This window comes from Halichoerus grypus, chromosome 3, assembly GCF_964656455.1.
Source record: "Halichoerus grypus chromosome 3, mHalGry1.hap1.1, whole genome shotgun sequence".
In the NCBI taxonomy this organism is placed as follows: Eukaryota; Metazoa; Chordata; class Mammalia; order Carnivora; family Phocidae; genus Halichoerus; species Halichoerus grypus.
In genome coordinates this window covers 76,898,619-76,921,177 of record NC_135714.1, presented here as the reverse complement: position 1 = coordinate 76,921,177, position 22,559 = coordinate 76,898,619, and the positions used below count along the sequence as shown (strand labels likewise).

Sequence of the window (22,559 nt, the reverse complement as noted above, 5' to 3'; positions counted from 1 at the left end):
TCTTGCTACAAATACTAAACAACAATACTAAGAATATAAATACCAATATTTACAACTTTTTTAAACCTCAAATACTATTAAAACTTAACATCAGGCCTGAATAAAATAATATTGCAATCAGCAGACTTTTCAGATCAAAACATTTACTGTGTACCACAGTACTGTGTACTGTGTTCCAAAAACAAACAAAAAACAAGTTCTTATTTAATCTAAAGGCAACGTGCTTCTGTCCTATCCATTAAACTCCTACAGATTTTAATACAATTAAAATTAGTAATAAAAATTAATCTTGGGAAACAACTACCCTCAACTCTCTAAAATCATCTTCTACCACTCTCCCTGCTTAAGTCTATTCCAGCCACTCAAGTCTTGCTGTTCCTCAAACATGCCAAGCAAACACTCATCTCAGGGTCTTTACTCTTTGCCCAAAATGCTCTTTCCCAAGAGCACTTCACCCAAGCCTCCATTCAAATGTCATCTTATCTGTGAGGCCTTACTTGTTCACCTTCTATAAATTAGTGACCCCCATTCAACAACCACCCCCTTTCCCTACACTCCTTTGTTTTGCCCCAAACTATTTATCACCAACTATTTTTATTTGTTTATTGTCTATTCTTCTCTCCCCTAAAATACAGGTCTGAGAGAGCACAGACTTTTTTTTCACACTGCTGTATTCTCAGTGCCTAGAACAGTGCCTGGCACATAAGAGATGTTCAATAAATATTTATGGAATAAGTAAATAAACCAATGAATGAGCAGCAATGACTTACATTCAGTTGTACAGCTAAAGTTCAGACGGTTAGATCATATATTTCATAAAATGCACAGAGCTTGTAAATAGTATAATCACATACAGATCTTCTAACTTTGTCTATAGACGGCTACATTTGGATGAGGCACCCATCCCAGGTCCAGTTGGCTATGGCCAGAAAAGTAAGATGGCAAGGTAAGCAGCACAGAGCCCTACACAGAAAGGCTGCTGAATTGCAAAAACTCCTGGAAAGAGATAGTACAAATGGCAGACACCTTTCTTGTGTCTTGAGTAGTCTACATTTCACCTGTATATTCTCTAATAGTCAAATTTATCCCTCACTGGAGAAAAAAACTGTCCCCAGTAGCAACTGCCTCTCACCAGAAATACAGCTTATCATGTCACTTTATAAGAATTTTTAAAAAAAAAAGGGGCGCCTGGGTGGCTCAGTCAGTTAAGTATCTGCCTTCAGCTTGGGTCATGATCCAGGGTCCTGGGATGGAGCTGCGCATCGGGCTCCCTGCTCCTGCTCGGTGGGTGGGCGGGGAATCTGCTTCTCCCTCTCCCCCTAGTCATGAGCACACCTCTCTCTCTCTCTCTAATAAATAAAATCTTTTTTAAAAAATTCATTTAACTAAATAAATAATAAATTTTTAAAAATCAAAAGAATTTAAAAAAAGAAAAAGTCATAGTGAATGGTAATCCCAGTAGAAAGAATGTCTAATTGGAGGTATAACTAGTATCCACCCTCCTTTTAGATCTCTTTGAGAGTTTATGCAAGATCTGACAGATGGAAAGGAAATGGCCCATTCATTCAAGAAATATTTATTATGCACCTTTTATAAGATACTTCAAGAAATAATTCAAACCACGGGGGGGGGGTGTGTGCCCGTGTGTGAAGGCAGCTTCTAAAAATTTCAATATAAAAACCTTAAAAATATAAAACTTCTTCAAAAAAGAAAAGCAAAATTGAATTTTGAAGATGACATTATCAAAGAAGTGATGGATCTAGAAATATTATTTCAAAAATGGTGTCAAAACTGCTTCAACGAGATATTACTGGTATTACTATAAAGTAACTGTTTATTTAAAAATTTTATTTTTTTGTTTTGTTTTTTCATTTATTTTTTATTCTTCCAGGTCTTATTTAAATTCTAGTTAGTTAACATCTAGCATAATATTAGTTTAGGAGTAGAATTTAGTGATTCACCACTTACATATAACCCCCCAGTGCTCATCACCACAAGTGCCTTCCTTAATACCCATCACCGATTTAGCCCATCCCCCTGCCCACTTCCCCTTAGCTTGTTCTCTATAGTTAATAGTCTTTTTCTGGTTTGCCTCCCTCTCTTTAAAGACTTTATTATTTTTAAGTAATCTCTACACCCAACATGGGGCCCAAACTTATAACCCCAAGATCAAGAGTCACATGCTCCATCAATTAAGCCAACCAGGCACCCCATTATAAGAGAACATTTATTATTAGGTAACTTTCACTAAGTACTTACTATGTGCCAGGCACATTACATGTATTAATTTATTCAACTTGACAATGCTTTGATGTAAATATTTTACCCCCATTGGGGAGATGAAGAACCTGGGGTACAGTTAGGTAAACTGTCCAAATATATACATATATACATACATATATACATATGGTAAATTTAAGAGCCAGGACTCATATGCAGGCATTGTGCTTCAGAAACTGTACTTACTGTAACTACAATAAACAGCATGTAGAATATTGTCCACTAAAAATATAATCTTAACCTGGTATGTTGGGAGAAAATATAAACCCTAAAAAAATCACTGTAAAAAAGGTCAATAAAAACACAATACTAGTATATTAACTTTGGTAATAAAATATTCACAGATGTTTGACCATTATTATATAATCATAATTACCTAGAGTGTTTTCTTAAGGCTAGAAATTAGTTACTATTAGGTTACTTTAAATGTTAAGTTAAAATCAAGAAAACTGCATCTAAAATTTGTTTTAGGGGTGCCTGGGTGGCTCAGTTGGTTAAGCGTCCTACTCTTGGTTTCGGCTCAGGTAAGGATCTCAGGGTCATGGGATCGAGCCCCATGTTGGGCTCGCACTCAGCGTGGAGTCCGCTTGGGATTATCATTCCCTCTCCCTCTGCCCCTCCACCCCCCATGTGTGCACTCTCTCTATATATAAAATAAATAAATCTTTAAAAATATATATAAATAAATGTTTTATACTAGTGTATTATTTTATATTAATGTACTATAGGTAATTCATAAGTTGGTTATAAAGCATTATTTTGCAAATATAACCCAAAACTCACAGGAAAACTCATTCTTGCTCGAATTTACAAAAAGCTGACCTAAATATGAAGTTTGAAGTTATGTCATTTACCAAGGCATTATGATTTATTACTGCAGACTTAAACCTATATGACAGTGATGACACTTTTATCCATTACCAATGTGTTTAAGGCATGAAAATCTGAGTATACTGAAGTATCAATGGGCAGCTTCTCCTATTAGATGTTAACCCTACACAAGGGATCTCTCTGAAAGATTCAGAAATGAAAAACATTAAATCTTATAAACTCCCTCCAGTTAAGATAATAAAAAGGTCACAAAACATAACTTTTGGCATTGGGTGCACTAACCAACCAACAGGTTAAAGCATTCTTTTTAAAAATAGACACATTTTAAAACCTTTTTCAGTTCAACATAACAGACCTAGAATAAACATCCTAACACTCACTTTATCTCTGAGGCATACTCTAACAAAAGTGTTACCAACATAATTTGTAAACAACTCCTCAGTGTGTATGCAACATTTCTGTATTAAAGTAGAAGAGATCATAACATCACAAGGAAATGAAAACAGAAGCCATCTCGGCAACAAGCTGCTTCTTAGAGTTATAAAGAAAATTTAAAAGAACACAAAACAGAACAAAAATATAATCAGCATATAAATAACAATGAAAAAAATAATGTATATGTTGTAACCGTAAGTAACTTTTCAAAACAAACATATATTAAAATGAGTATTTTACTTCCAAATAGTCACTTTAGAAGGCTATATAGTCATTCCTTTACTCAAAAACTGTTTTGAATTCTCTCCCAGAAACTTTTACCAAAACCAATTTACAAAACACACCAGTTTGTAGATATGGTAAAATCACAATAATAACCCACACTCTCTAGCTCGGCTCTAATCCAAAGGAATCAGAATCCCTCTTAAATCCCCAGGAGTTATCCCATGATTATTCCCAATGTTATTCTCCTCAGTACCTTGAACCTTGTCTCTCATTCGGACACTAGACCTACCTCATCCCACTCTGCTTTCCTCCTTGCTTACAGCATTGTTGCCACACTGGCAGCCTTTCTATCTCTTGACCACACCAAGTTCTTTCCTGTTTCAAGGCCTTTGCACTTGCCGTTCTCTGTGCCAGCAATGCTCTTCTCCTGGCTCTTCCCATCACTGGCTTCTTACTCTTAAATCAATGTTGCCTCCTCAGTCAAAAGGGCCTTTCTTGACCACCCAATTTAAAGGTAAAGACCTTACCCCAGACACTCATCCTCTTCCCCCAATTATTCCCTAGCACATCACCTTATTAAATTACACTGCTTATTTATTTATATACTTTGAACTATCAGTCCTATTTACTAGACTATAAGGTCCACAACACAAAGGACTTTGTTTTGCTTATCTCTGTATTTTCAATACCTAGGCCAATACTGAGCACACAGCAGGTGCTCAATAATGATAATGAACAAATGACTCCATGCCCAGATGTAGGTATAGCAAATTCTTTCTGCCACTGCCACTTCTGTGTCTCCATGGATTCTACAGATCTTAGTCTAGAAGTTCCCTGCCATGCTGACACAGGCTACACGCTCAATGCACCTTACTGTGCTCTCTTCCTAGATCTGATTACATATATGTCCCCTCTTACTTCTAAGCTCCTTCATATATTTCATATCATGTTCCATGTGCCTTTATGTCAGAAAATAGAGAACCACCCCCTATACCCAAGGGCCAGTACACAGTAAGAGATCAATAAATATGTGCTGACTCACACCTTGTCATCTCAGGGCTCTGGCACAAGTCATTCAGGAGAAGGGCAGTGCCAGAAGATGATACCAAGAGGACATACCCTGCTCTACCAAGAATTTACCCATGTCTCATAAAAGATAACAATTAAAAATAATAATAAAATCTCCAGGGACTATGCTTGAATACACTCAATTATCTGTTTCCTGAATTCCTTCCCATGAGGTTTCTTGATCTTTCAAGCAAACAACACACACCCATACACAAACACTTGCCCCTCTCAGACTCTCCTAACTTCCATATATGTCCAGACAAGCCTGAATTCACATATGTACAAAGCATAGACCAGTTTCAGTTTTCTTTCTTTTTAAACATAAGATATACATATTGTAAAAATTTCAAACCATACTAAAGTGTACAGAGAAAACAGTGACATTTCCATCAAGCCCACTGCCCAGTGCAGCGTCTAAATCCTGCAATATCCAGTCACACAAAAATCAGTTTCCTGACTTAATAACTATATTTTTGCATTGGTCTTAATATATCTGAGGTGTTAGGTTCAGTTCTGAGTCATATATAAAGAGACATTTAAAACTTTTAAAAGCATATACCCAAGGGTGTGAAGAGAGGCAAACTGTCACGAGAGAAACATTTGAAGAAATGGCTTCCTACAGAATATCCACAAGACTCAAAGGGAAATACAACTCAATCACTTATCTGAAAGGCTGTTAAGTGAGAAACGGTTATCCTTTGTTGTACATGACGCTAAAAGACAGAAGCAGAACCGCTGGGTCAAACTTACAGAAAAATTCTGATTGACACACAGAAAGACTGTACCTTGGGAGGCAGGGGGTTATTGTATGATGTAACCTCTGGTACATTTCCTAGAAACTTAAACCCCGACTAGAATTAAAAACAAAGAAAACCAAAATGTTTCACCAGTTAATTCTATCAATTATGTATATTAACAAAACAAATCTAAGGAAGCTTGATTGCAATTGCAACCCAGCTTCCCATTTGTCCTCTATTATCATTATGATCATCAGTCAATAGCTACTGAACACAAACTGGGGATTCTAGCATGATCTTGACCCATGCTGTAGAGTCCCCCCCACCCCCACCCGTGAGAGTGGTTCACAATTTAACAAAGTATATAACCTATTTAAATGTACTTAACTATACTGCTGTGAAACCTAATATGCAGACCAAAAATCTGTACTGTTCTCTGGTTCATGGGATTAAAAAAACTGTAACTAGTTCTTTTTAACATATTATCATTTGGTTTAGCAATGAGGTGTAAAATAAAACCAGGTATAGTCAAAGATTCCTAAAGAAGTCTTTGATAAATTCAACATTATTAAATCTTATAGTGTTAAAATATTTTAAGTAGTATGCCAACTTCAGCCCTCTAAATCTTCGTCACAAAGATACTTACAACATTGTAAAGAGAACTAAACCCTGATTGTCATTTATTTACAAAAAGGATTTGACCTATGGTGACTGAACTCTGAAAAAAGGGAAAAGACTGGTTGTTGGGGAAAATTAGATCGGTCACATTATTTAGTCAATGACAGTTCCCATGTAACTTAGCCTTAGTCTTTTTGCTGAAATGATCTAAGTAACAAAAGATCCATACTAAAAATGTTTTTTAAAAAAGCAAAGCCATATATGGTTCCCAAATATTTGTGTACAAAATGGAACACCAATGGTAGGTGAGAAACATCCAGTCAGCATGTGAGAATCCCTAAACATCCTGAATTCAATGTCTAGGGCCTGGAGTCTACATTTTTAAAATCTCTTAGGTGATTTCGATAATTGCTTTGGAAACCAGTCATATTTTTCTTAATAATCTCAGTTATTCCCATCTATACAAGTCTTTTATTCTATAGCATTTATTCTCACTTTAAGAAATACACACACAAGGGCGGCTGGCTGGCTCTCTCGGTGGAGCATGCAACTCTTGATCTTGGGCTTGTGACTGCGAGCCCCAGGTTGGGTACAGAGATTACTTAAAATCTTTAAAAAAAAGAAATACACACACAAACTTGACTGTCAGTAGTGAAAATTGTCATCTATTCCCAGAAAATAGAGTATACTGGTTAAAAGCATTATTACTACTCAATTTGACTGGTTTAATCAATTACTGGCTGTGTAACTCTGGACATGTAATTTAACTTCTCTCTTCCTTTTAAAATCATACTTTCTCAGAGGACTGTTAATGAGAATTAAATAATGGAACATGTGCAAAACATTTGGAGCAGGGTCTAGACAATAACAAGGGCTCAATAAATGTTAGCGTATTTACGTTACTATTATTATTATTTAATATAGGAAAGAAAGGAGACCCAAGCAAGTTGGAGTAGTCAAAAATTTGAAAGAACACTTGGGATATGAATGTGCCTTGAACGATGGGTAGAGGATTAAAGGTAAAAAGAAACTAAGGTAGTAAGCACAAAAAATTAAGAAACCAAGGACTTTACCGTTCAAAATGGGCATTTTGTACCATAAACTCAATTGTATTAAGTGGGCCCATTTATATGCAGCCTGAATGCCAGGCAGAGGAGTCAAGCAATAATTCAACAGATAACAGGAAGCCCTTAACAGTTCTTAAATAGGGCAGTAATGTGTTAAATGCAGGATTTTAGAATTCCTGCCTGGGCAAACTGCCAGCCTGAATATAAAGAACCAAACTACAAGAGGATAAGCCATTGGGGCGCCTGGGTGGCTCAGTCGTTTAAGCATTTGCCTTCTGCTCAGATCGTGATCCCAGGGTCCTGGAATCAAGCCCCACATCAGGCTCCCTGCTAGGCCGGGAGTCTGCTTGTCCCTCTCCTTCTGCCTGCCGCCCCCCCTTGCTTGTGCTCTCCCTGCCAAATAAGTATATAAAATCTTAAAAAAAAAAAAGTGGGGGGGGGGATATGCCATTGACAAAGTTCGGAAACACCTGTGTCTACTAAAATATCAAAGTATCACTCTGAGAATTGGATACCAATAACTAGAATCTTCCAGAATAGACAGAGGTACATATAAACAGAAATGCCTACTATAAAAAGATCAGAAGAACTATTTGTAGAATATTTAGAAGTTAGTAGCATAGAGATACTTCAAGAGAATGTCCAAAATCATGAAAACTACATGTGTAATAATACTTGTATATATGTATAAACTTCTTCCTCCAGAACATCTTTAAAGGTTCCTAGTTAAGGGACAAAGCATTTGTTTTCCATAGGACATTTGTCCTCCACTACCTTTTCTCAAGAAGAAAAATACTTTCAGAACATATCCACAACCTCCTCTGGCTAGCATTATACAACCCTACTAAATTTTTTAATTTTACCATCTATAAAAGTTAAAATCTCAGAAATCATTTGTGAAATACTAGGATAATTATTGGATCCTCAACAGAACCAAATCATAACACTTAAATCCTTGATAGAATGAATGGTAAATGGCATTCAATTGTTAATGTCATTAAAATAAAATTTTAGTAAATCAAAATTTACCCAAGACAACTATGAAGAACAACAGCCATTGTTAAATCAATTTTTGGATCCTGAAAAAAAAAAAACAGTTTAACAAATCATAGAATTCAAATAACAAATGGTGTAAATTCTTAGCGAGTTCCAAACTCTTCTCATCATATATTTTTTCAAGATTTTATTTTTAAGTGGGGCACCTGGGTGGCTCAGTCAGTTACTTGTCTGCCTTCAGCTCACGTCATGATCCCAGGGTCCTGAGATGGAGCCCCACATCTGGTTCTCTGCTTAGCAAGGAGTCTGCTTCTCCCTCTGCCCTCCCTCACGCTCATGCTCACTCTCTCTGACAAATAAATCTTAAAAAAAAAAAAAAAAAAGGCATCCTTAAATAAAATCTTTAAAAAAAAAAAAAAAAAGATGTTTAAGTAATCTCTATACCCAACATGGGGCTCAAACCCACAACCCCCAGATCAAGAGTCACATGCTCCACCAACTAAGCCAGCTAGGCGCCCCTCTTCTCATCATATTTAAAAATTTGAGGGGCGCCTGGGTGGCTCAGTTTGCTGGGTGCCTGCCTTCAGCTCAGGTCATGATCCCAGGGTCCTGGGATTGAGCCCCGCATCAGGCTCCCTGCTCGCGGGGAGCCTGCTTCTCCCTCTACTCCCCACTAGTGTGCTCTCTTGCTCTCTAATAAATCTTTAAAAAAAAAATTTTACAGCAACACACTAAAGGGAAATTCCACGTTTCCCCTTTAACCACATAAAACACAAACATCCCTGGCATCCTTACTCTTTTTGTCACCAAGGTTACCAACACACACACTCTGCTGCTCAAACCTGGGTAAAATGAAGAAATACATTATGTCATACATTAGTATGCCTTCACAATGCCTGATTCACTATGTTATGGAACACCAAACACTTCAGTTAAGCTCCACTGGCTAATAAAGGTTGATAATGAAAACACAATGAGTTTCCTAGGGGTGAATTTTACTATGTCCCAGGGCCATCCTGAACAGCTCATAATGGTCAGTCTCCCTGTCACATCATTTAAAGTGAGCTAGAGAAGATTTGAAATCCCACAATATATCAGGCTCCAGGAGAAACTCTGAAAGTTACAACCTTGATTCTATGAAATGTGATTTGCTTAAATTTTTCAGAAAGTCTATGACAGGACAATATGCCAAAAACTGTTCAACAAAAGACAAACAAAATCTTTCACATGTAATTGGAAGTAATATGTTAACATTGAGAGGAAATCTGCTTAAAAATAGGAAATAAACTTCTAAAAAAAGAATCAGGAAATAAAGTACAGAGGTAACTATTAATCAAAACTCTGAATGAAAAAATTCAAAGAACATCATCCCTAGAAATTAATGGTATCATTTATAGAAGAGCAGCACATTTTTATTTCATATGTTCTCATGCAAAATGGGAAACAATGAACCACTTAAAAACAGAAAATCCTCAGTGGACTACTTGTGATTAAGTCCTATAAAAAGGAGAAAAGTGGGGGCACCTGGGTGGCTCAGTTGTTAAGCGTCTGCCTTCGGCTCAGGTCATGATCCGGGGATCAAGCCCCGCATTGGGCTCCCTGCTCAGCAGGAAGCCTGCTTCTCCCTCTCCCTTTCCTGCTCCCCCTGCTTGTGTTCCCTCTCTCGCTGTGTCTCTCTCTGTCAAATAAATAAATAAAAATCTTAAAAAAAAAAAAAGGAGAAAAGTGGAAATAGGCCCAACTGATTAGAAAAGATCAAAGTCTGTTGAAATGTGTGCTAGCACAGGTATGAGGAAACCAGCATTCTTATACTGTGGGTAGGAGTGTCTCAATAGAGATAGCTGGCAATATCAATCAAAATTATAAATGTATATAACCCTTTGACTTAGCAATTCCATTTCTAGGAATTTATCTGACAGATATGTTCACATATATGCCATATACATAAATCCAAAAATTACACTGCAGTGTCAGTAAAACCAGTTGAATAAATTATGATAAATCCAAACAATGCACCTATATAAAAAGAATGAAGATGTATTTACTGATTTGGGGTTAAGTGAAGAAAACAAAATGCCAAAAAAAGTATAGTTTTTAAGGATGCTGTTTGTGTTGAAAAGGGGATTGATAAGAATATATATGTATATACATATATTTGTATAGATCATCTCTGAAACTATGCACAAAAAACTGCTAACTGGTTGCTTCCAGGAAGAGGAAATGAACGGCAGGGCAACAGGAGACTCTCCTTTATATGCTATTATACCTTTGGAATTTCAAACCATATGAATGAACCTAAAAAGAAGCATAAATTAACCAAACTTTAAAAGCAGTTAAGGGTGAAAGGTTAAAAAGACTGAGTACCAAATGTGACCCAGTATAAAAGTGCTCTCACTGAGGCCTTTTTAAAATTGCCTCTTTTCTCCTTCCATCTAATGTGCTCTTTCCCATTCCCTCCTGTTAACTTTCCCAATTCATTTTACACTCCCCCCATGTAGGCCTATAGGGTCATGTGTTATAACTACCTAGTCCTGCTAGGAGTACTAAATGCCAAAGAGGTTGATGGACTTTGTTCCAGTAATCATCACACAAAATGGGCAACAACATGAGCTGTAAAAGAAATTAGTTATTTACAGAAGGGTAGATAACTCCACTTTTGTAAAACAAGAAAAGAAATAAGGTGGGGAAAGATAGGGAAGTGAACATGATTTCACAATGCTATAAAAAATTCTTCCAAACCTAACTTTACTCATTCAATTCTGTCTCCTGTCTTTTCATAAATATTTTAGTACCAAAAAACAAAAAAAACAAAAAACCTTAATAAAAACAGAGTACCTACGCTAGAAAAGTGATTTTCCCACTTCATAATTTAAAAACCAAACCTGCATTCCCAACAGATCTATAGAGTGGCTCTGCACCTGGAATACCTAAGTTAATGGTCACCATGGTCACTACTCCTTAATTGCTTAAACTAATTTTTTTCTCTTTTCATTTATTTGCAAATGCATACATATATTAGTATTGCACATGCTAGGGTCTTGTTCTGTCACATTTCATCTTATATAGTCAATATTTCTGTATCTCAAAATTTAAATAAAGATCTAGAGTCTCACCTACTAAAACTGAAACATAATTATCCCTTATAAGACACCAAAGAAACAACACCTTTTTTGTCCAGAGCAATGTTTGCTTCTAGAATAACTAACTCCTATCAGATTCTTTCCCCCATGCAGTCGTAACTGGGGGAAAAGGCCATGACTGATCTCATGATATATGGGAATCTGGGTAAGAACTGCTGCCAAGAGGATATTCTGGACAAAGACAACTAGTTAACTGTATATTCACATTGCAACCTGACTAACTATCATAAATAAAAGTTCTTTGTCTTGAAAGTTCTCAAAAATAACTGAAGTCCACAGTCTTCAATATTCTCAGTTTAAGTAGATACTATACCTAATTTGTGAGTAGGTGAACAAGTTATGTAAAAATCTCCTTTACTTAGGTTTAAAGTGTTATTCTTGGAGCACCTGGGTGGCTCAGTCAGTTAAGCTTCCATCTCTTGACTTTGGCTAAGGTCATGATCTCAGGGTTGTGAGATCAAGCCTAGCATCTGGCTCCCTAGTGGGCTGGGCATGGAGCCTGCTTAAGATTCTCTCTCTCCCTCTGCCCTTTCCATGTCCTACCCCCCACACATGCACACTCTTTATCTCTCTCTAAAAAAATAAAATATTTTTACTTCACCCAATCTCTACAATACTATTTCCTCCATCACATACAGAAGTTTTACAGACCAGTAAAATTCCTCTTATTTTAACAAATAACTTTGAAAAATGCCCAACATTCATTAAAATCTGAAAAATCAAGCCCCCCTTTTCTAAAACTACTAATTTACAACAAAACACACTGATAAGATTTTTCACTTCTTTACAAATAACAATCCAGAAAAACATCTTCAGAATTATCTTGAGATTCTTTATCCTTGTGACCACAATGATAGAAAATCACCACTTAGGAAAAAACAGGTCTCTATGCCCCACAAAAAAAGATAATTAATATTTTAAAAGCAGAAGATGAACATACATGTGAAATATACATTATGTAGTTATACAAACTATATCATTAACTTTCCAACTTGGCATAATGACAGAGTAGTTGGAAGGGAATGTAAAAGAAAACACTCAACAGTTTAAAATTAACAATGGACCCATTTATTCAAGGTAGGATGGTTCTCCCATTTCAGCTTGAGAGGACTGAAAGTCTTTCTATCCTCCTCTAGGAGGGAAACTCTGCAGCTGGCTGACTGGAGAATCACTCAACCATATTCACAGCTTTGCTCAGAGTCAAGCAATGGCAAGAAAAGTCTTCATCTTCACTTTGCACTGAAAACCAACACAGAGAAATGTTGATTTTGAGGTGTTCAAATTTCATCCTTCCAGCATCATTTCAATTAATTTCTCCTGCAGGAAGCCAACCCCACGAATACAAAAGCCCACTGAAACTGAGAAACACTTATCTTTGTAACTTCACCAAATATTGTCTTGTGTGATAGGTCTTATGCCGATGTCTAGTACTATACTTATTTCTTTTCTCCCCAACCTCTGTACCCCCCAATACTTTGTATCTTCTTAAATGGTTTCTAGGAAGTATTCCTATAACTGCTGAATGAATGAATTCTTGGCAAAATGTTTCACAGCTGTCTTCTCTCTGCTCTGTCTTATACTCCGAAGCCAAGCTCCATACTCCAGAAAATAGTAAATTTCCTTTGCTTTTCAAATCCAACTAAAATCTTGTCCTAGTTGGTAACAACTAATCCTCTCCTAACTCTTGAGAATCAGAATCATTATCTGTATTAATATTAATTTAATTTGTATTAAAATATCTGGCCTCATTCTTATCTGCTAAAGAAACAATGTAGATGTTTTATGGAGAAATGGGAGCTCATCTTCAGGAAATTCAAATACTGACATTTTAAGGAAAAAACTCTAACATCATAAATCAGAAAACAACACACAACAGAGACTGCAACTTTAGGATGCCATACTTAAAAGATGTTATTCACAAATATATCATCCTTTCCATAATTCCATCATGAGGAACATCAACTTGCCAAAATATGGCCTTGAATTATGCAAGAAGTCTCCTATTTCTTCTTATAAAATATACTGGCAAAGACCAATAACCCACACTGCTACAACGAAACCCATCCCCACATTCCATGGCTTCAAGGCAATTCCATAAATACAGGGTCATAAAAAGGCAGCCTACAAACTCTGTTAGCCAGTACTCCATTTTAAGAATAGGAAACTAAAGACAATGACATGTGATTATATAGTTAGAGTAATCTGAGGATCTTTTTAAAAGTCTGCAGGAATTACCAATTTTGTCTTAGAAACCCACCTATTAAAAAAGAATGTAAAATTTGTACACTATAGATAATGGGTAAATCTGTGTGAAATGTTAAATATTGTACAGTCTGCAAAAAAAAATCATATAGTTTGCATGCTTTAATACACAAAGTCATATCCAGCATATTCACATGCTAGTAACAACAAAATCTCAGGAAAACAGAATGTTCAAGTCCCAGCCAATGGCCTACTTATCACAAATACATTTGCTGTCACAGAGTTCCAATGTTATACGGGAACATAAATAGCCCTATGGAGTTCGACATAGCAATACCTGACCAAAGGAAAAACTGGATGCTTTTGAACTCTAAACATAAAACATGCAGCTTCACAGTTAAGCACAAACTTGTGATTTTTTTTTCAATTGCAGTAGACTCTTAAGTAAAAAACTATAACTCCTACATTACCCACAATTATGGGGTATTTGATATTTCAAGTCTCAAAATATTTTTTCTTTTTAATATAATAATATTGTTGTAAAAAAATAAGAGCTAAGAGAATACAATGTGCCAGACCCCGCTAAGAATTTCATACATTACATTCATTACATTAATATAAAAGAATTACTAAATTATATGTTTTAAGGCATGCTGTTAAGTTTTAATTACTCCTTGACACTATTAATTAAACAATTTAATGACCACAAAAATATATCCCAATAATTTTACATAATTAAGGCAAAATAAATATAACTAGAGAAATAAGTAAGATGAGGTATAACATTACTAATCTTACTACAACAATATGAATTAGTTATTAGGCACACATCTTTATTAGGCAATGTTACTAGGCATGTCTGAACTGAAACACACAAGGGGTTAAAAGTAACTTACAATGAAAGCCAACAGCCTAGCAGCACAGTTGAGCCAACATTCCCTCTCTCCTCCCCTCCCCTTCCCATCCTCTGCAGTCCAGAATGAATTGCATGCCCCACTGCACAAGGCCCAAAAAGGTCACAGGAGATGGCAGAGACTTTTGTAAGAGAACAGAAATAACTCAGCAGCTTTGTTACCATAGTCTCTTTTAATCAGTATGTTCAAAATCCTTTAATTAGCACTCTGTCTACACAAGGAAAGCATTTCTTCTGTGCCAGGGGAGGGCACATATGTATGTACACAGTGTTCTGTTCTATCAGCATCACAACATGGAGCTAGGCCTCAAATTGTCTGCCAGGGAACTAAGGCACAGAAAACTCTCTTAAAGGCATGATACCACAAAATTTACACATTACATTTGCATTCTTATTACCAAACAACAAAGTATGATTTAGTTTGTTTCATTAAGTGTCAATTTGTTTCTGGACTTTTTTCCCAGCAAAAATGGATGCATTTTAAACTAAACAATAACTTCTATAACCCATTATTTATAAAGTAAGATATTCAAACTTAATATAAATAATGTTAAAAGAACATAAAAACAAGACAATATGAAAATATCATTCCTTTCTTCAAAAAAGATCTTCAGTAAGAGAAAAAAATTGCCTTGTTCAAACAGGAATAAATCACAAGACACATTTTCACATGGATGCTTTCCATTTAAAATTTCACCCAACCATGAAGTCTTAAAACTTAGAGGCTGGATTACATATATGTATTTCCTTATAAAATCTGATTAACTGGAATCAAGACAGAAATTGGTGGTAAATTAAAGTTAACTGTTTAAAAATAAAATAAAATAGGGGTGCCTGGGTGGCTCAGTCATTAAGTGTCTGCCTTCGGCTCAGGTCATGATCCCAGGGTCCTGGGATCGAGCCCCACGCGGGGCTCCCTGCTCAGCATGAAGTCTGCTTCTCCCTCTCCCACTCCCCCTGCTTGTGTTCCCTCTCTTACTGTGTCTCTCTCTGTCAAATAAATAAATAAAATCTTTAAAAAAAATAAAATAAACAAAAATAAAAATAAACTGTTTTAAAAAATCCACAGCCAAGAAACAAGGAAAACTCCATTAGTAAACAGGGATTAGCTGTATTTTAGCAGAGATTTTTCATGTGTTACAAACTTAATCTTTCAAAATCAAGTTATGTGTATATATAGTAAGAAGCAGTGTGTGTGTGTGTATAATTAAACAAAACAACAGCCTCTGAAATACCTGATTAGAGAAAAAAACCTAATTAAAGAAACAATCTATAGATAAAATTTATCATTAGGGAAGTAGCATAACATAAATGCTTGAAAGCCAGTTCTTCCACACCAGCCATTTGAGCTCATGGCACAGTTTTGTACAATGGGCACAGTACCACTATTTCACAGGTTGACATGAGAATTAAATGAGATCATGCACCTAAAGCAACTGGCAAAAATCCAAAAGTTTGCTGGCAAGGCTGTTGTGGGGGGGAATTGGAGGTATTTTTGTGCATTGCACAGAAGTGTAAATTGGCACAATCTATCGAAATTGTATATGTATGTGTCCATATACATATATATATATATACACACACACACACACATATATAGTTGACTCTTGAACAGCATGAGGGTTGGGGCACTGACTTCCCCATACAGTCAAAACTCCATGTATTTCTTTTGACTCTCCCAAAATTTAACTATACTAATAGCCAACTGTTCACTGAAAACTTTACCGATAACATAAACAGTCTATTAACACATATTTTGTATGTTATATATACTGTATTTTTACAATACAGTAAACTAGAAAAAAGGAAATGTTAAGAAAATCATAAGGGGGCATCTGGGTGGCTCAGTCAGTTAAGGATCTGACCCCTGACTTTGGCTCAGGTCATGATGTCAGGGTCTTGAGATCAAACCCTGCATCAGGCTCCACATGCAGCGGGGATTCTGCCTGAGATTCTCTCCTTTCCCTCTGCCCCTCCCCACGCCTGCCTGTGCTCTCTCTCGCATGCTCTTTAAAATAAATAAATAAATCTAAAAAAAAAAAAAAGAAAAAATCTTAAGGAAGAGAAAATACATTTACAGAATTGTATATATATTTATTGAAAAAAAATCCCTGTGTAAGTGGACCTGCACAGTTCAAATCTGTGTCATTCGAGTCAACTGTATGTGTTTATGCATATACATAAAAAATTATGTATATATGGTATCCACTACAGCACTGTTTGTAATAGTGATACTGGAAACAATATAAATGCCTTTCCATAGGAGACTGGTTAAATAAATTCTACTTCCCTACAAGAGAATTCTATATAGTTGTTAAAAACAAAAACAAAAAACCTCTAGGGAAAGTTTTCCATGATAAATTATTGAGGAAAAAAAGCCACGGAGCAGCGTGTATAACATGCTATCATATAAGTAAAAGGGGAGTGGATATTCATATTTATTTGACTATGAAAAAAAAGCCCTCTGGAACATTATACAAGCAATTAATAGCAAGAAGAAAGTGAAATGGTGCTTGACACACAGTCAAGCCTCAAAAAACATAATCATCATCATGAAAATATATCCTTAAATTGTTTACACAGAATACATTCCAACTAAATCCATAATGAGGTAAACAACCAAATCTCAATTATTTATAAACTGACTATCTAGGAGATCCAAGCCCTCAATCCCTCTTCAAAGATAAGTAGCCTTTGGCAATTTTACCGTTGACTATCACCTTCACCAGAAAGTGAGCTGAGGAAATAACACCAAAAACAGTAATTTTATTTGATATTGATCAACAGTTTTTAATTAACAGCTTCTGGAGCTGAAAGGAACAATGAAAATCCCATTGTGCAACTTTCTAATATTACATATGAAGAAACTAAGGTCCAGATTCCCCAAATGAGTGATAGTTCAAAGATGTGAAGTCTGCCCCTTAGTTAAATGCTTTCCATTTCTTTATTAATAAGATGGGGGAAACTGAAAATAAGCTTAATTGAAATCAATTAACCTTGTTAAATTCCCTCCCCTCCACATCCTTTATTATACATAACTAAGTTTGCTGAGATTAAATCCCATAAGCAATTGTAATAAGTACAGGTTATCCAGAGAATTCAACAACTCAGCCCTGAGGTTTCCAAGACTAAGCATTGAATGAACACCTGTAATAAAATCTGTGAAGTTTGCTTACACTAGAGATTGTCAGAGGCATGTTGAAATCCTTGCCACCTTGCAGCCGGAAACCCCAAGGAGCTGGGCCAACCAAGGACACACTGTAGTTGCTCATGGCTCTAATAGCTCAAAGTCCAATCCCAGAAAATGAAAGAACCTGTGAAAGAAAATTAGATGGTTAACAAATTGTTTATTTGAAGCCCTATTACATATTTAAATATATTTAATATAAACTCAACTAAATTATGTTCAATATTTTGTTTGGGGGGATGAGAAGATACAGAGGATAAGTCTACATTAAGTTCTCATTTCAGTCTTTTCAGGAAAAGGAATCTATGAGCTAATATACAATTTCTAAGCTGATGCCAATTTCCATAATCTAAAAATTCCATATCAGAATCTATTTCTAGACACTTGATCAGTTTTATAACTTGCTACAGTACAATTTGTGGCTTCTTGCATACAAACTTTAACTCAGTACTTTACAACACTTCACTATACAGAGAAGAAACAAGATTTTATTTCAGGTTTAATTCAAAATGATTTTCCCCTTCCCTCTACCTCATGCATTCTTTAGCCTGCAGTTGGTAACAGTCCTTAAATTCTAAGCTACTCTCCGATATGAAAGGACTGCATATCTGTAGACTCTCATTCCACATTCATAATTTTTTAAACTAAGTTGTTCTTTAATACACAAAATTATTGTCTCCAATCATAAACTACAACTTGTATTTCCTCTTACAGGGACATGGTATTTTCAACACAGAGCAATATTTACTTTTCCTTTAGACAGGCAATGATAGGCAATAGTCTAGCACAGTGATATTTCAGTGAGAACCTGCTTCTTGTTTTATACACACACCACATCAGGCAAAGTAAAGAATGAGCATTAACCACACAGTGAATGAGATGACTAAATGGGGTAGGAATATAAGGTTAATTTTAATGCATGAAAGGGAACTGGAGCCTTAGAAAAGCAGCAGCACTTCAGTGTTGTCTTTTTTGTTTTGCTTTTAAGTGCACTCATGACTCTCATGGTTTTACTTTGAGTTTTGTATTGGTTGGTATGATTGGTTATGTGTGGTGGGAGAAATTGGGAGAAATGGATATTTTCTAAAATGTAATGCTAAGAAACATATTATTTCCCCCTCTAAAAATATTAAAAATATAGTGGATGTATAATTTAATAATTTTAAAACCACATTTTAAAAGAAAACTGTTGAAGACACATTTCCTTGGAAAATCTGTGCTGTTGGACTAAATCACCACCTTATATTATTACCTGTCTTAAAATATTTTTCCATTTTTTTAACCCATTCAAAACTTTGATCCCATTACACCAAATTAATATTGGCACATGTAGGTATGTGAATCATTGGGCATATTAAAAACAAACAGAAGATGTCACTTCTTATAAGGGGAAAATGAGGCAAAACTTTCAAGTCTGGTCCTTAAAGAAAAATTAAACCAGTGAAAATCTGTACTGCACCTACCCAGAGATGAGATGAGCTTTTCCACTGGCATGGTAATACACATTCAGTACTGATGTAATACACACAGGGCACTAAAAAGACTTAATGGCCATGCCAGAAGTCAAACTGTTAGATACACATGAACAACGAATAACAGAAAGATAATTAAGAGCCACACATAATTTAATTGCTTTCCCGCTGTAATAAAAGATTTTCATAGAACCACTAAAGAAAGATTGTTCTTACGTCGGTATTATATGATATAAATCAGAAGCGTGTAAAGCCAACAGATATTTCCGAGGCAGCCTGCCCCCTCCTTTTTTAATCTTTAACTTGTATCAAGAGAACAATGTGAGAGTTAGGCTCAACTTCCTCTGGACCCACTGTTCCCTACTAGAAAATGTATGTAATTTATATATCAAGCCATGTACATACAACTTCCCTTTACTTGGGAGTTTCCTTCCCGATTTATCTCATTTATTAAAATTTCTAGCACTGGCAAGGTCACAGCCACATTACAGAACCAGTGTCATTTCATTTCTAGTATTCTCCCTCTGCTAGCTTCATTTGCCTTAAAACATTCTGATCCCTAAGTAATGGTAATATTACTATTGGCTTTTTCCAGGTCTCCCCCATCTGGTTATTAGTGCCCAAACTCCTAAGGAGGCAGGCAATAGTGAGGAGCCTATTCTGCTTTCAAACACCAAGAAAACGTTGGACCTTCCGTACAGTTTGGGATTTTCTTTTAGGGAAAGTCTAAACAATGTCTTCGATTTAATATTTGGGAAGGAAGCTTGGTATTTCCCACACTTCTATCCCGGCTTCTTCGGTGAGTGGGAGGAGGGAAAGGAGAACTCAGTGGCAAGAAGGGTCTGAAATTAACGAGCAGTATCTTGAGATTCTCTTTTTCCCCAAATTGGGAGATAATGGAGTACAGCTGAAGAACTAAAGCCACGGGCACATGATGAAAGCAGTCAACAAGACATTTTTCCAGCAGAGGTTCACGCCTAGCCCTGTTTGCCAAATAAGGCTCCGGAGCGGGCTATTTCCGTGGCTGGCAGGTCCGACGTCCTCACGGTCAGGGAGGCGGACTTGGGATAGGATCTGGTGATCACACCCTAGACCTGCCCTGCCCGACGCAGCCACGAATTTTCTTTCCTAGCTCTGCCCTGTCCAGACGCCCTTCCTTTTTCCACTTATTGTCAAATGCACCGAAGGCAGTCTTACAAAAGTCCCAACAAGTACTCAAGTATTAATAAATCTGGCGATTATGACAGATTTTTTTTAAACAAGCTTTATTTCTGGTCGCACGGCTGTTTCCCCAAACAGGTACACAATTTTAAATATCTGGGGGGAAATAAACACTTCTCAGTAGGGCGAAAGCCAACAAAAAAATAACAACACGCCTTTCCCGTTTAGTCCCGCTCCCTACACCCCAAAGAGGTTCCGGCAGGACGTGGGTGTACCCAGACGGCAAAGTAGGTGCCCGGCGACGCCCGGCAACTCCCGGCAGCTGGCTGGCCGGCGGGTCGCTGCGTGGGTGCCCGGGAGCTCCACGTCCCTGCCTCCGCCGCGCTCGTCCCGGCCGACCCGAGCTCCGGGAACTTCCAGTGCTCGTCCTCTGGCCTTGCGCCCACTCCCGCGCCGCCCTTTCCCGGGAGCTCCTCTTCCCACGCGGCTCTTACCTCCGCCGCTCCAGAAAGCACCTGAGGAGCCGTCCCCGCGCGAAGCGCGCCCCCTCCTGCTCCCCCGCTGGGCTTCCCTCCGCGCACTGGGCGCAGGGAGACCGCTTCTCCCCCTCCTCCCTTTGGGATGGAGGAGCCGCGCATCCCCGGCCGGCGGTCACTCACCTCGAGTCCGGCGCGGCGCTGCCTCCGCCTCAGACGACCGCTGACAAGTGATTCCGAGTGCGTACGCCGGCCCCACAGCTCGGGGAACTTCCGCCTCCTTGCACTCCCCGACCCCGCCCCCAGGCGGAGACACGCCCCCGGCCGGGCCGGGCCGGGCAGCCCCAGGCGGGCGGAGTAGGGTACGCAGGAGTCAGGCGCGCGGGCTTGCTGAGGCGAGCTGAAGCCAGCGCAGGAAAACAATTGAGCTACCGAGTTTCGGTGGGAGTAATCAGAGGATTTCGAGCAGTACCTGGCGAAGGTATGCTCCTCGTGTCTGTTTTGTAATGGATGCATTTCTCTGAATCGGCAAGCAGTTGTTCTGGCTAAAAATAGAAGAGGGCTTTGGATAAATCCCTAGCTATGCAAGTTCAGCGACTACTGCCTGGTTTTTGGAGAGAGCTTTACGTGCCCTGAGAAGGGCAGACCCTGAAGTTTGCTTGTCAGGAAGGTAAAAATCGGTAACCCTAATATCTAGAAGTCAAATTCTGTGATCAAACCAGAAGACAGTGATAGAGAGCAAAGGCCAAAAGCCGTTCAGCCAGTGTATCCTCATGATTGTCTAAGTCCAACAAATCAGTAGCCCACTCTTCAGTTTCTGTAAAGTTGCTGGATTTATCCCAAGGAATTTATTCATAAACAAACTTAAATAATGTGCAGTGAATATATGGAAAGTAACTTGTTGACTTTTTAAAACTTGAATTGGGTTATAAAAAGTGAAAAGGACAATTTTTAACCAAGGAGCATGTAAAGCAAGGATGAACTTCATGGGGTCCATGAATCCCCTTGATGTAGAACAGCCTTCTAGAGGATAAAGTCCAGTACTGCTCCGACCAGAACAGTAGCCACTAGCCATGTGTGGCTATTGAACGTTTGAAATATGGCTATTTGACTAAGGCACTGAGTTTTTTGTTTTATATACTTTTAATCGACATTTAAAGACTGAAGCAGGGTAGCATTTGTATCAAACACAACTTTATTGTTTGGGTAGGACTACATTTCACTTCACCATTGAAAACTTCGTACCTGAACTGAGGTATGATAGAAGTTCGAAAAAGCACTCTGAATTTCAAAGTCTTAGGATGAAAATTTTGATGTAAAATACCTCATTAATAATTTTATATTGATTGCATGTTGGAATAAGATTTTTATATTTGAATAAAATATATTATTAAAATGAATTGCATCCATTTTCTTATGTGCATACTAAGATATTTAAAATTACCTATGTGACTAGCACTATATTTTCATTGGATGGCGCTGCTCCGTAGCATTCATCACATTCTCCAAAAGATTATGTTGGAAGGAAAAGTTTCCTATTGTGAAAGCTGGTTTTGGAGTACTTTATTTCTTTTTAAGATTTTATTTTTTTAAGTAATCTCTACACCCCACGTGGGGCAGGAACCCACAACCTCGAGATCAAGAGTCCTGTGTTCCACCAACAGAGCCAGCCAGGTGCCCCTGGAGCACTTTAATATATGTTTATATATTATCAACATATTATTTATATTAATATTAATATGTGCTATCAT

The 22,559-nt window shown here is 37.3% G+C and overlaps 1 protein-coding gene across 11 annotated transcripts in view; it reads right to left on the bottom strand.

Annotated features, from left to right (window-relative positions):
• PDLIM5 (PDZ and LIM domain 5) overlaps window positions 1-21,116 on the bottom strand; it is a 204,701-nt gene extending 183,585 nt beyond the window's left edge. For 6 of the 11 annotated variants that reach the window (XM_078068975.1, XM_078068977.1, XM_036091933.2 and 3 more), the window contains exons 1-2: window positions 20,992-21,116; window positions 17,689-17,826 (exon numbers count right to left, since the gene is read on the bottom strand). In XM_078068975.1, the coding sequence (XP_077925101.1) occupies window positions 17,689-17,784 (96 nt within the window). In that variant the 5' untranslated portion in view covers window positions 17,785-17,826; window positions 20,992-21,116. Of the gene's footprint in view, window positions 1-17,688; window positions 17,827-20,826; window positions 20,970-20,991 lie in introns of those variants that run through there. The other 5 variants (XM_036091851.2, XM_036091861.2, XM_036091869.2 and 2 more) reach the window with 2 other exon arrangements.
• Window positions 21,117-22,559: the final 1,443 nt, after the last annotated feature.